General features: G+C 44.7%; 1 protein-coding gene across 7 annotated transcripts in view; it reads left to right on the top strand.

Annotated features, from left to right (window-relative positions):
• Nucleotides 1-14,403, top strand: part of IFT43 (intraflagellar transport 43) — a 54,639-nt gene that overhangs the window by 14,075 nt on the left and 26,161 nt on the right. For all 7 annotated transcript variants that reach the window (XM_009675671.2, XM_068946633.1, XM_068946630.1 and 4 more), the window contains one exon: nt 6,637-6,704. In XM_009675671.2, coding sequence (XP_009673966.2) covers nt 6,637-6,704 — 68 coding nt within the window. The remainder of the gene's footprint in view (nt 1-6,636; nt 6,705-14,403) is intronic.

Raw genomic sequence — 14,403 nt, forward strand, 5'->3', positions numbered from 1 at the left:
GCTACGTGCCCCTATTTGGTGAGGTTATTTGAGTAGCTGTATTTGCCTCCTAAAATGTAGTGCAGATGATGCAGAGATCCCCCAGTGAGAAGCAACCTATACCAGTGGTGCAGTGCTGAGAGGAGGTACCAGCCTGGTTACCAAAAGTAACTAAAACTAGACTGTTTCCAGACTTGAGTTGACTCACATGGGTCCTGCTTGCAGGTGTGTCTGGGCCTGTGGTGTAGACGTGGCCTAGGGCTTAGTATGATCAGGTCCTTTAATCATAGCGGTGTTTTCCTGACCCAGTTCTTACCCTAGCACAGTGGTTGGCACCCAACTCCAAACTCTAATTCCATTGTCTGGTCTCGTCTCTGTCTGCACAGCAGCTACCCCCAAGTGCTTTTCCCCACGTTCTCTGATTCACTTGTTCCTGCCTGTCACTTAGCAATGTCAGACTGAAGAGCCAAACAGTGGATGCACTCAGCTGTGTGCTTATTGGGGGGCACTATTTATGCAAAAATAATCACTCTGTTATAGGCACTGTCTAACCGCTCTTGTTCAGAGAATTCATGACCTAAGAAGTCGTGTTTCATTGTAATGCAGTCTCTTATAATCCTTTTTTTATTTATGACTTGCATTACAGTAAGACCTAGGGAATGTTGGTGTGTAACTGTGGCAAAAAGTTCTCATCCCAGAGACCTTACAGTCAGACTGCATTATTTTTCTCCAGCATTCTGCTCTTCCCTGTGATCTTCAGCTTGTAGTGGAGCTCTTGCCAGGGGCTAGCTACTCTTTGTATACAGCATGTTGCCAGGGTTTTGCCTTCTTAGGCATGTTACTGGGATTGGGGTGGACTGGCAGTAGACTCTCTTGAAGTGAGAGGCATTTCTGAGAACCTGGGAGAGTTCTCTGAGAGAGAATTTCCTGTAGCCGTTGCACATTGTGAATGCCCTCCCATTTGCGTGTTTGTCCTGGGCAGGGTTGAATTTCTCCTTCAGTATCTCAGAGTCTCTGTAATCTGTTTGGATTCTTGCATTATGCTAATAAACACCCTCCACCAAAGGGAGCCAGCATCTGAGGAAAGACTGGGTTTTTCACCTGTTTCCTTTTGGCAGGAGGTTGCTTCTTTTTCCCAGTGGTCTTATGGTTGCTCATAGAAGTGCTGGACTCCCAGCCTGTTCCTGGGGACCGCTCAGCTGGAAGGTGGCCAGATTCTGCAGGAGGAATCTCAAAAATGCAGCTGAACTTTTGTTCCCTAATTAGGCCAACTTCCCCAGTGTGAGCCCCAGCACTGCATGGCCTGGAGCTCCCCAAGGCCTTGCGCTGCCTTTCTCCCGTGCACCCCGAGTGGCAGGCCAGCAGGGCAGTTATTTTCAGCTTTCTGAGGTTATCTAGTAGCCTTTCGATAACATCTTTTCTCATTCTTAATGAAATAGCATTTCTAATCAGCCATGTTTTTCAGCCTTTCTAGTGGTATCTTCCCTGCTTCGCTACTTTGGTGTGTGGATTAGAGACTAACACTGGGAATCCCATGGGAAATAATTTTACTAAAAACTTTTTCTTTTCTTTCCACACATTTATTTCACACTTTGAGTTCTCCTGGACCCACCTGAACCCAGCAAAAGAACTGAAGGAGTAATGCAGATGAACAGGAAAATGTCTGCCAGTACATAGCACAGGGGAGAAGCAAACTGGTTGAGAGATGTTACTGTACAGCTAGGAGGGATGGAAAGGACATTGCCCTGTGACTGCGGGTTGTGAGAGGATTGTACCATGTAACCTCTTGCTGGGAGGGTCAGATTGTTGTGTGATGCTTCACTGTTTTCATGTGGGGAGAGCAATAAATCTGGAGACAGGTTAAGGGGCCAAATGCTGCAATATGGTAATTTTCCTAGCACATGGTCATTTAAGCTGACTGCGTAGCTGGCGCTGACCATTGTTTTAGGGAAAGAAAGTCATGATAGCTGTTTTACAGTATGAGCTGCTCCTTTACCCACTGTGATAGATGACAGAAATCATTTGTAGCCCCACGAGAACTTTTTGTCTCAGTAGCAGTTTCCCTAATAAAGGAAGGTCAGTGAATAAGAAGAAGGAAGGCTTGTGGAAGAAACAGAAATCCAGGGTGCTCTATTAGGCTGTTGAGAGACACACAGATCTTTGGAGAGGATTCATTAAAAGCTGATGCACTGCTTCTACCATCTGTGGACCTTATTTAGATGGCTAGTAGAGTTGGGCTGCTCTTTGCAAAAAGCTTAAGCTCGCACAGATTGGGGAGCTGAGCCCTTTTTTTGTATCACATGTGTTCTGAGGGCTGTATAGACTGTGAATTTTATGTGGCTGCTCAGAAGCACCAGGGTTATTTGACTTATAGCTCCTTAATTGGCAACAGTCAAAACTAATTCATCAGGCCTGTTTGTGGAGGTTTTTATTTTCCTAGGTCAGGGGAGCCTCTGGCAACTTGCTGGAGCAAAGGAAACACAAGACCGGGCATACTCCTATCTTTCTTTCTTCTCTCTGGTGGTTATTGGATAAAAATAAGGCATTTGCATATCATATAACGTCTCACAGTGTTTGTATATGGGGCAGGACATAGTCCATGTCCTGCAGGATATACATGACAGAAAACCATCCTGTTACATGATGTCAATGTCATTTGAGTCCCTGTTTCCCTGTACAGAGTGCTGACTGTTTCAAAGCAGTTGTCGTGTTGGTGAAGGTAAATGAATCCACATTTCTGCACCCTCCTGAGAATCTGTTTATGGGATAATCTGCCTGGTTATGGTGGGTATTAACAGGAACTTTGCTGGATCCTCAGGATCCAAAGAGACACAGTTGCTTCCTTGAGGGAAGCAACAGGCAGCTAGCACCTTCAAAACTGCAGCTTTAGAGACATGATCTGACAGGTAGCCTGGAAACTTCTGCCTTAATGGGAAACTCAAATCAGAATCCAACCCAGAACTACATCTACCTAATAAGGAGGGCCTGACTACAGATAAAGAAGAGGGTATAGTTTTTACTTTAAAGCAGGAGAGATGGAATTTAGGTTCACTGAGCAAGGCCCTTAATTTTTCAAAGGATGGATGCAATACCGAGTATGGTGGTAGTATGAAAGTATCAATAAGGAAGAGGGCCTGGGGAATCCTGGAAAAATGCTATCATAAAAATGGCATATTAAATTCCTGAGAAAAAATTAAAAGGCTCTAACCGTGGCATTGTGCCTGAAGAGAGGGCATTCTGCAGAAACTGAGGTAAGGGAAAGCTTCTATAGATAAATAATTGACAAAGTTGAGCAGAAAAGCAAACCACAGCTAGTAAGCGGTTAGTTAATGCTAAGAAAGAGACTGAATTCTTTTGTAAGACCAGTAAGAGTTGAGAGAGAACACTGCTGCCAGGAGCTAGTGTATTCTCAGCATTTTGAAAACTAAACCACTTTGGACACATAGCTCTATCTATATCTGTGAAAATACACAAAAGAAAAGTTGTAACACAGGCATGCCAACAACTTCTGATCATGTAAAGTCCACAGTCTTCTTCACCAGAATGGTGTGTTCGGTGGTGTGTTTGGTCCGTTACAGAAGAGCAACCTCCTCCAGTTCTGCTCTACTCCCTCTGGAGCTGACGGTCTCACTTTCTGCTTCAAGCTCTCGCTTGCAGCTGCAACATCACTAGCCATGATCACATTATGGTGATTCTCGGTTGTAAATTATGCTGAGGTTTTGGAAGTGTGAAAGTGTATGGAACTAAGTTTATTTACGTGACAAAAGTGCATGTGTTGTGTGACCTTATTACGACCTTAGTTACCTTTCCAGGTAACTAACAAAGAAAAGCCATTTATCCTCAGCTGACAGCTAACATTGCCTTTCCTGTGGCTAGTGCTCCTGTAGGCAGTTGGGAAAGAGTTACCTAGTTTATTGCAAGAGGAATAAAAGGCTTGTAGGTATATGTGAGGTGTTTGTCAGGATCTGACAGACATTCAGGGTTGCTTGGTGTATATGATCAATGGGAAGAAGTTGTAAAATTGGCAGGACTTTGGGATCAAACCCCTAAACATAATGGAATCATGTCCTGTGCAAAGACTGGGGCAGTCATTTGTGTCACCCTCTAATCTGGAGCGCCCGACTTGAGGTATTTTGGATCTGAAGACTAGTTTTGATGATGACAGAATCACATCACAGGCACACTGGAATGTTCTGGCTGCAACAGCAGCAGGCGATACTGCATTTACTCTTAGCCTTATGCCCCAGGCTCTTTGGTGACAGTTGTGTAACTCAGTGTACCTTTGCGACCTTGTTAGTTGTTTGAGGAGTTGTAAGGCTGGGTTGGGAACATGGCCTGCTGGCACTCTGCGAGATGGCGTGATGGGAGGAGGGAGAAGGGTTGTTTGCATGGGGAGGCTCAGTATGGGAGGGAGTGTGTTTTTGAGGTAGGGGTGTGTGTAATGGGAATAGGGATGTTTATGTGGGCACACACGCCCATATGTGGTGTGTTTTTCCCCTTTTTCCTGGGCTCTGGGTGTGTCCAGATCAACTGAATTCAAAATGCTCCTTTTTTGGCACTGTAGCCTCTTCTCTGGTTTGGCATCTTAAGAATCTGGGGGAATCATTTAAAGATCAGAAAACTCCATTCACTTGGGCCCCTGAAGGCTTCACATTCTGTGACATGGTCATTCCAGTCGACTGAGCTCTGTCCCCTGCGGATGAGCCCATATAAGGAGGCTGTTTCCTGCATTTCACGCTCCCTGCCTGTCCCTCTGCCCTCCTGTGCTCCCTTTGCTGAAGAAAGCTGGTATTTTGGGACTGTAGCTCCTGCCTCATTCCTGCTCCCTGTTTATTTTTGGAGAATGACTATTTTTGCTCCTATCAAGGAGTTATGTAGGGTCATGCCCCCTCCCTGCAGCAGGCAGCGGCTGCCCCTGGCAGGCTCTCTTCATTTCCCACACTCACAAACAATGCTTTTGCTTCAAGAAATAAACACAGGAGACCCCTACCATCAGGGGTTAGCTCTACTCCTTCCTCATCTGTGACAAGAGATGATTTGACCTTGGCTCAGGGTTGACCCCACACACATTCAGTCTCCCTTCTGTCAAGTCAAAAATCCTCAGGATTCACCCAGCCCTTTCCCTTTCTTCATAAAAGCTTGGGGAGCCACGTGTCCCCCCTCCACTGCTACAGCTGGGACTCCTTTTCAGTTGCCACATACTTTCCTCATTTTGTCATGCTGTTTTAACCAACCGTCTTTTCTTGTGATGGTCCCTTCACAGATCCCTGTAGCCCACTTTCCCTCACTGGGCACCATCAATTGGGAGCTATATAAACTGAAGTTCATCTGCTGGATTCACCTTGCCCCTTTGCTTTTCACTACTGCCTGTCCTGCAAAATACTAAAGCCAGTGCTGTATGAAGTACTTCAGGCAAGCTGAACTGAACCCAAAAGTGCAAAAAACCATGGACATCTCCCACACAGTGGGAGTTCATGCCCTTGCCTTTGAAAATTCCTGTCATGAGTCCCAAGCTGAATTCTTGTTTTCTCTTGCTGTGCAGCAGAGTACCACACAAGAGAGTTCAAGAAAATAGAAGGGAGTGTCTTCTATAAGGTCCAAATGAACTTCGCCTTTAGCATTTCATTGTGTGTGTGTGTGTGTGGATTTATCTCACCTAACTTTAGAGGTCTGTGGTATGGCTGTCCATATCTGAACTAGTCATCTAATTTCCCATTTTTGGCAGTGGAGAAAAGCAGGCCCTTCTAGGGAGCAATTCCTCACCTAAAATAAGGTGTCTAAAACATGTGAGCAGACTTATGCCCTAGGAAACATGTAATCACAGAATCACAGAATGGTTTAGGTTGGAAGGGACCTCTGGAGATCATCTAGTCCAACCTCCCTGCTCAAGCAGGGTCCTCTAGAGCATATTGCCCAGGATCACATGCAGACGGGTTTTGAATATCTCCAGCGAAGGAGACTCCACTACCTCTCCGGGCAACCTGTGCCAGTGCTCTGTCACCCTCACAGGAAAGAAGTTTTTCCTCAGGTTCAGATGGAACTTCCTGTGGTTCAGTTTGTGCCCGTTGCCTCTTGTCCTGTTGCTGGGCACCACGGAGAAGAGGCTGGCCTCATCCTCTTGACACTCCCCCTTCAGATACTTGTACACGTTGATGAGATGGCCTCTCAGTCTTCTCTTCTCCAGACTGAACAGGCCCAGCTCTTGCAGCCTTTCTTCAGAGGAGAGATGCTCCAGTCCCCTCCTCATCTCTGTAGCCCTCCGCTGCACTCTCTCCAGTAATGTGTGACACTCACGAGCAAAACGTGGGTAGCAGTAACAATCAAATTCCTGGTGAAACATGCTTTGCCAGCACAGCACATACATTTGCCAATCAGTCTGCCACTGCACTGTCTGTGTCTTGGGCAAGTCAAACGCATACAGACCTGAAGCTTGTCGTGATATTGATTAGAGCGATTCATCCTGTGCTTACACAGACACTTTAAAACCTATCCTTTCATATTTCTCTTCCTTTTATTTTATGAAATACCATTTTAAACTGCCTCTTAATCTCTTATTTGGTAACTTGTTACATTTGTGTAAGTGGGCATGGTGTCTGAATTGCCTTGACTTTGGTTTGACTGGACTTAGCTGTAACATCTCTCTTCTCTTTATTAAAGGGGCCACCTCCTAAACCCCCACGCCGGCAAGGAGGTTGGGCAGATGATCCTGTACTGGCACCTAGCAAGTGAGTACTCGCCTCTTTCCATATTAAGAGGGGCTTACGCGTGGATTAACTGAACATCACTGATTGGACTTGCTATCACAGGCACTGGAACAATTTTTCTGGGTCTTATAGACTGCCTCTGTCTCCAATATCCTTGTAACTCCTTCAAACCATTCAAAGTATTGCTTTTGCATGGTTTACCTTGCTGATGTTCTTTATGAATTGACCTGACTGAGCTCAGGACTGTGTACCAGCCCCTGTCTGTGGGAAGCAGCATATCCCTTTACCTAGTACAGTAACTGGAGGGAGTCAAGACCATAAAAAGCATATTAAATACAGGATCTGTGTGGGGGTAGTTTGTCTTCATGAATCCTTTCCAGGCGAATGACACATGACAGTGTGTCAGTGACAAGCATGCAACGAACAGTTCAGGATTTAGTGATCAGCCTTGACAACAAAGGTGAAATTTGTCGATGTTTATGTGTGTGTAGGGGTATGCTATAATGGAGATGGATGGAGATGGTCAGAGAGAAGAGCTGAATAGAAGAAAGTATACAAGTTGGAGAATGCAGGTTGAGAAGCCTGATGCTTAAGAAAGACAACTCAGAGAAAGGAAATCTCAGGCCATGGTAACAGAATGGGTATCAGAATTAAAGAACAGGTCAGACTGAGAGGAGGAGACTTGATTACAAGCTGTTCATCAAGAGCTATAAAGTTATGTTCATGTTATGTTTCCTATTCACAGAGCTGAAGGGCTCAGCCATGAAGTGATGTGAGATTCCTTGTATACATTAAGGTCTATAATAAGGCTATATAGAACTGGACCCTTGCTTTGGGGGCATTCTGATTTATGGAAAGGCTATGTATTTTCTCTCCTGGAACCTTGAGAATGGGATGGGATATCCAAAGATCTGATACATATCCAGTATTTGTGGGGAAATGAGAAAGGTGTTTTATACTCTGCGGTAGCCATTTTGGAAAACAGTACTTTTCTGGGAAATTATTGCTCTTTGTTACAAGAGTAAATGGGCTGGCTGCAGCTGGAAGTTGCCATGGCAAACATGCATCTACGTCAGGGTTATAGAAAGATTCCATCAATGATCTTGGAACTTCGCAGGACCAAGCAGAAACTTTATGAAAACATGCTAGCAGAGAATAATGGTGAATTGTGTTGTTTAGGAAAAATAAAGTATGTAATTAGTGGCTAGGTGCGGGACTGGATGGGAGGTAATACAGTTACTCAGGGCTGAGCCTAATGTGCCCTGAAGGACAGTACAGGTTCCTCATTTAATAGCACTGCGATGTGTGTTGTTCTAGGATGTTTTCCATCACTTGACTGTAGTCTTATCGGATAGATTTGGAGCTGATGTTATCCGTGGTACTTCTCCAGTCTCCCAGTTGTGTGGTTTATAGATATAACAGGGGTTTGGCCTAAAAAACTTCCTCCCAGGTTGGACACAACTCAGCTGTAGGAGCTAAACAGGAGAGAGAGAGAGAGAGAGAGAGGTGTACAGACCTTTCTACCTGCGAGGCCTTGCAGAGTGGGACTTGGGAAGATGATGTGTACCTTGTTCATTCATGCATAGTAATTTCTTGATCTGAGTTAAGAGCATTTATGGAACAAATTTTATGAAGGAAGGGGACTTTTCTTAATCACAGAAGGGGCTAGTATTCTGTTCAGTTGTTCCCCTGTCATTTCTTTCCTTCAGCTGCAGATCCTCCACAAGCTGATCTTTATTTCTTCCTCACTCCCTCTCTCTTCCTCTCCCTCCATTAAAAGTCTGAGGTGCTGGTGCCTATAAGGCTGTCTTTGTGACATATCCCAGAGTAAAGCCTTCATGTGAAAAGTCTGAGTCATCGGCTGATGTCATACCAATGTTGCTGTAGCTTTGTTGTTTCTGTTTTCTCAGGCCTTATCTCCCCACAGCTTTTCTACCAATTTGACTCAGTTTGGAAGCCCGTTAACTTGCTCTGATTTCACTAGGGTAGATGTAGTTACACTAGAATAACATTATTGACATATCTGACGTAGATATAAGCACTTTTGCCAGTGTAACTGAGACCACACTTGGGGTTTGTACTGCTTTAAGTAATTTTGTTTTCAGAACTGACAGAGTTAAAATCTGTGTTTTTTTTACTGAGAAAGAAAGGATGAGCAGAATGCTGCAGTTACATTTTCTGTGCTGTGTGAATATATTACGGGTCAGATGGGATACTGCATCCATTTGTGAAATGGTCTTGTAATTGTTTGTGTGCTATTCTCTCCCCATTTTAGGTCTAACCTTTTGGTTCTGTTTCTGGCAGATTGAGCTAGTTGCAACTACACATTTGCTGCTTTTCCTGCAGGGATACTTAAACTCTTCTTAGTATATTTCTAGCTTAGAGCCTATCAATGTGAAATAATCACTTGAAATTGCTTTGTGTTTCCATTTGGCACATGCTAGAGTAGAATTTCATCTACAGCCTGGTTTTCCGTTTTTCTACCTTTGATGGTGCCTCCTAGTCCCTTACCTTGCCAGCTCTTGTTATACTTAGGTAAAGTTGTAGATATTCTCATCATCCTGCTGGTTCTTTCCATCAAATTGGCGCTGTCTCAGACTATTACTTACTGTGTGCAAGTAAGATAAAGTATTTCATCATGAGTTCCCACAGCATTTACAGGTGTCATATATTTAAATTCCGAAGAATGATCAAAATGATGCCTTTTACTGATAAGGTTTCAGAGAGAATACTTTGAGTGTAGAGAATACTTTGGACTCCCAGTACCTCTGTAGATCAGCTGTCTTTACTAGGAGTCACATTTTGTATATCTGGATAATGATGAGGGCTACAGGTAAGTGGCTGAGCAAACCCTGTGAGTCCTCTTCTGTGATCAGCAAAAAAATGGCACAAGGCAGTGACAGGAGAGTCTGTTTTTCTTACTGAGAGGGCTCTTTGCAATTGAATCTGCTGTGATTATTTTAATTTGTACTGCGAGAGAAGAAAAGCTTAGAGGCTACTTATTCTAGCCCCAGTATGAGAGGAAAGGGGGCCAACCAAGAACTTAGGCAGCCACTTGGGGCCTAGTATCCTGCTGAGATTACATAAATAACAGTAATTACAGCTATTTTTTTGCTACAGAGGCAGCTTTCCAACCACTGGATGGAGCCCAAGTGCCATTCTGTAGGCTATGCTGATGTCCTTAATGACATCAGTGTTGACATTTGTGACAAGCAAAGCAGAGGTTTTACTGTCAGGTTATCTCATGCATCAGAAAGAAGAAACACAAAGTGTCTGCCAGCAGGAAAAGGCAAAGGGAACTCAGTTTTGCACACTGGTGAGCATATAACAAATGAGAGGTGCTTACAGGATCCATTCAATTCCAGCTTCTGCCGATTTCATCCAAGTGACTTTCCTTATAACCAGTTTTTCCTTTAGAATCTCTTCCATTTCTCTGCCTGTTAGTATCTTTATTTCTTTGCTTCTTGAGACACCTTCAGTTTACTTGGGTCTGTGTTCCCTTTGGCCTTGTAACCACCCTATGATTGGCCCCTTAAAATTCATACAGTTTTCCAGGCAGCAGCTGGCATTGTTGTAGAATAAACACAGCTCATTTCAGATGGCCCTGCAAACAAAAGCAAGTGCTGCTTTCAGTAGGAAGTCCCTTCCATTGCCTGCACAGGGAAATCCTCTGTTTTGCAGGGATTGTGGCATTTCAGCAACAGGTGCCCCAGCTATAATTGAAATTGCTCTTTCCTGACTGGTAGCTTTTACAGAGGTGGAATAATCAGGGCTTGTTAGCGGAATGACCACGCTGAAGAGTTTTGGAGAAGAAATGGCAGTACAGTGTGCAGGAATGCATGTGACAGGACAGTGAATATTAAGGGCACCCACAGGAAGGAAGCAGATACAATCAGGGTGGCCTTTAGACCATGGCAGCAGTGGTGTCCCAGCCTCAGTGTAGATATCACGTAGGACTCTGGAGGGTCAGCAGTGGTGAGATTGTACCCTGGAGCTGGAGGAAGGTTATTTAAGAGATTAAGGATTTGTATGATTCAAGGTCTCGGGAGAGTGAGTAAAGTTAAAATCTCTTGCTTCAAAAAGATGGGCTTAAACTATCCTGTGTTGTATCTACATGAAATGACCCTTGAGAGCGCCTAGTTTATAGAACCTCTGGCCATCTCTCTCTTGCAAGTGGGAGTAGTAAAGTGCTCATGAGTTTTTCTATCTTACATCATAGGGGGAAGCTTGTGTCATTGTTTCTCCCCTCCACTCCCAGTCCAGCAATGTTGAGATAAATCTCAGGCCGGGCTTCCCTGTGCTCTGTGTTGGGAGCAGAGCCAGGCTCCTACCTGTGGGGAAGATGGCAGCATCACTCTGCCTCTTGCAGCCATCTGTGGATATCCTCTGTGATGTGGAGACTGTAGGCACAAGGGATTAAGGCTGCCAAGTGAGGGGGCATAACTGAGAAAGAGAAGGTAGAAAAGGAAGTCTGATTAAGTTTTGTCTTGAAGTGTCTGTTTTTGGGTTTGTCCCTGCATTGATCTGCAAGGGAATGAGGCAAGTAATGGCCCCTTGGGGACCTTCAGGACTTTCCTCTCAATGTCAGCCGTCGTTTTCAATCACCCTCTCCCTCCCAGCCATTAATTTTGGCCCAGGATCATGGGGACTTGTCCATCTATCACTCCTAATTGACACTAAATGATCTGTCAGTTTATTGATGAACGGCAGGAGTGGAATTGTCACAATATATTTTACTTTCTAACAACTCCTCCTGACAATTTTACCTTGTCCATCTCACTCTCCTCACATAAATCTCCATTGGCCTCTCATTCCTTCTCTTGGGCTGTTCTGGTGCCAGCCGCCTCCACACCATCGGCACGCATCAAGGACATCAAGATGGCGGTAAGCTGCAATGTGCAGGCCCAGGGTGGTTTTTTTTCCCCTCTCTCTTTTTTTTTAATAGGCTGGATGTTCTAGGAATGCTAACAGGGCTCTTGTCCTCTTGTCCCTCCATGTCATTGCTGGGGTGAGCTCTGCTTGGTGTTTCTGTTTAGACTCAATAAAGGTAACTGGCAGAAGAATGAAAGTCCCCAAAAACCAGAAGAGTCACCTGAGACTCCCTCGGCACCGTGGCTGTGATGAGGGATTTTTTTCTTCTAATCCTGCCCAGTGTGACTTTCAAGGTTTTCCTGCAAAAGGAAAATGCTAGAATTGTGCTCTTCCCTGTGTTTTTTGCAGTACCAATAGGAGCCTGGAAAAAGAGTTGGATTTTTTCTTTTTCTTTCTTTTTTTTTTAAAGCCATATTTCTGTTTGTTTTTTTCTGTTAGTCAAGTTTTCTTTGACTTATTTTTCCTGAAAGACACCAGGTAATTGAAGAACTAGTAGGACTGTAGAGTCCTCCTCCCCTAGAAAATGAAGGCCTGCATGATAGAAACAGGACAGACGTTTGGCATTTTTAGTAAAAATCCATGTAAGCTGCTGAGAAGACAAAGTGTGCTCAGGGTGAAGTCTTTCTGTTTTTTCAATTAAGGACAGAGCATCTTCCTTCCGTAGTTCTCTGCATCTCCAAGGGATTTACCAGCAAATCCAAGGAAGACCATCCTTCCTGTCTCATGTACTTCTAGCAAAAAAAAAAAAAAAAAAAACCAAATCAATGCCCCTTTAAGTACATGTGCAACTTTCAACCCTTTTGTATCTGTCAAAGGCAAAGCTTAAAACTTGTCTGGTCTTTGTAGGTCACTTCTAAATAGGCTGTAAAGTCTGGCTTAGTGCAGTTTACCTTTGGAAGGAGACCTAAGATGACCTGAACTACTTGCTTGGCCCTAAGTCCCCTGCCCCTCCCTATAAAACCCTTCCAAAATTCTCCAGTTGGAATCCATATTCTAAAAGTATCTTCTTTCGGAAGCCTCGTTCAGATGACAGCACAAGGTGCTACTCATTAATAAGCATCTAGTTCTTTGTAGTGCTTTTCATTTAAGGGTTTTCAGTGAGGCCAATCACAAGTAAAAATCTTTGGTCAGGTCCTTCAGAATCAGGAGAGTGCTTTATATTGTGTACATTTCCCTTTAAATGGAAACTGAAATGCTTCTATAACCTCAATAGCCATTTGGTGTGAGAGTTGGCCCTGGTGGTTACTGGAGACCGAAGACACGATCACTTGGATAGGAGCCCCTGTTCTCAGGGAATGAAGACGTGTGGTGGATACCTCTAGAAACTGCTGCACTGTTTTCCCACACAGCAGGAATTTGTATTGAGTGTTGTTGTTTTTCCTGTTGCTCAGTGGGAGCTCTGAACAGCTTCGCTGGTCAGCTCTTTACCAGTGAGCGCGTGGGGGAACCCTGGGAACATCTGTTATGGGGATGATGTAGTGAGTAGGCTGAGGCTGAGCAACCCCCATGACCTCTGTCTGTCAGCTCGTTCCTTCGTGCCAGTTCCTGAAGTCCTGCTTGCCAGAGCTTTTCTGCTTTGTTTTTTTGTTTTGTTTTGTTTTGTTTTTTGGTTAAGCAAGCCTATGTATTAGGACATGAGGAGAAAGAACAACATTTCAGCAAGAGATTGATTAGCGCCTCATAAGCTCATTTCAACTGGAGCTGGTTAGGCACAGTGTCTGTCAGGTCCTGTCCCACAGAGTGTGCCTGCTCACTGCTGCATCCTTCTTCCTCCAGTGCAGTGCTCTAGGGCAGCACGTTCAACATGTGGTCCAGGCACCCCAGGGAGCCTGTGAGGATGAGAAAGTGGTCTGTGGGACCATTACGGTTTCAAATAAATGTGTGTCTGCCCAAAACCCCATTGTGGAGATACAGACATATGCATGTGCCCCAAGGGCGTCGAAGCTGAGGACTGTGAGATGGCTTCTCATGAAAGAAAGAAAGGCGCTATATAATTCTGGCTGTGCTGAAATTAGTAGCAAAGCTTGTCTTCATTTTAGAAAATGTGAAGATTTAACTCCCTGACTTAATCCCGCCAAACCTGCGTTTGCCAGGCTGCCACAGTCCAGGGAGAGGGTGTAGAAACTTAACTGACCGGAGCCCCAAGGAATATGAAATGGGACAGCTGAGAAGATAGTTTGTGGTAGTGCTTTCTAGTGAGGGCTGCAGGGTTTTTTTGTGTATGGCTTTGATGAGTCCTTTCCTCTCCCTATGCCTCAGCAAACAAGCAGTGACCAAGGCCCACACTTAAGAGAGTCAGGAGAACTGATTAGTGACTCGTGCGTCACTTTGGATGTGGTACTAGTCGTGCCTTAGGCCACTGAACAAGGTGCAACGGGTAGCTCGCCGCCCACTCACTGCGCTGATGGGCACTATAAAAAATACTTGAGCAAGACAGTGTAATGGCCTTTTTCTTTTCCTTTCTTTTTTTTTCCCTCTCTCTCTGGCCTAGACCTGAGTTACTGTCTGTGCTCTAGAGGCAAAAGGCTTCATGTCTTCTCTGTTGGCTGAGGCAAGCCATCTGTTGGGGTGGGTATGGTTTTGGTTGGAAGCAGAGGCAGAGCGCTGGCCAGTGATTAGCTTCCTCCACACACGACCCATGTCTCTGCTCTCTTTGGTCACTCCACTCGCAAAACAAAATGGATCTCTGAACATCAGGACGTTCCTTTTTTCCCATCTCATTCTTTTAGCAAGAGGGCAGCTTAAAGCAGTTGTTTGGTTCCACGTGATTCGTAAAAAAGAAGCGGTTTAGACGTGCCAGGAAATAAGCTGACACGCAGGCAGAAGAAATTCTCCCTCCGCCCCCAAA

Source organism: Struthio camelus, chromosome 5 (genome assembly GCF_040807025.1).
Source record: "Struthio camelus isolate bStrCam1 chromosome 5, bStrCam1.hap1, whole genome shotgun sequence".
NCBI classification, from domain to species: domain Eukaryota; kingdom Metazoa; phylum Chordata; class Aves; order Struthioniformes; family Struthionidae; genus Struthio; species Struthio camelus.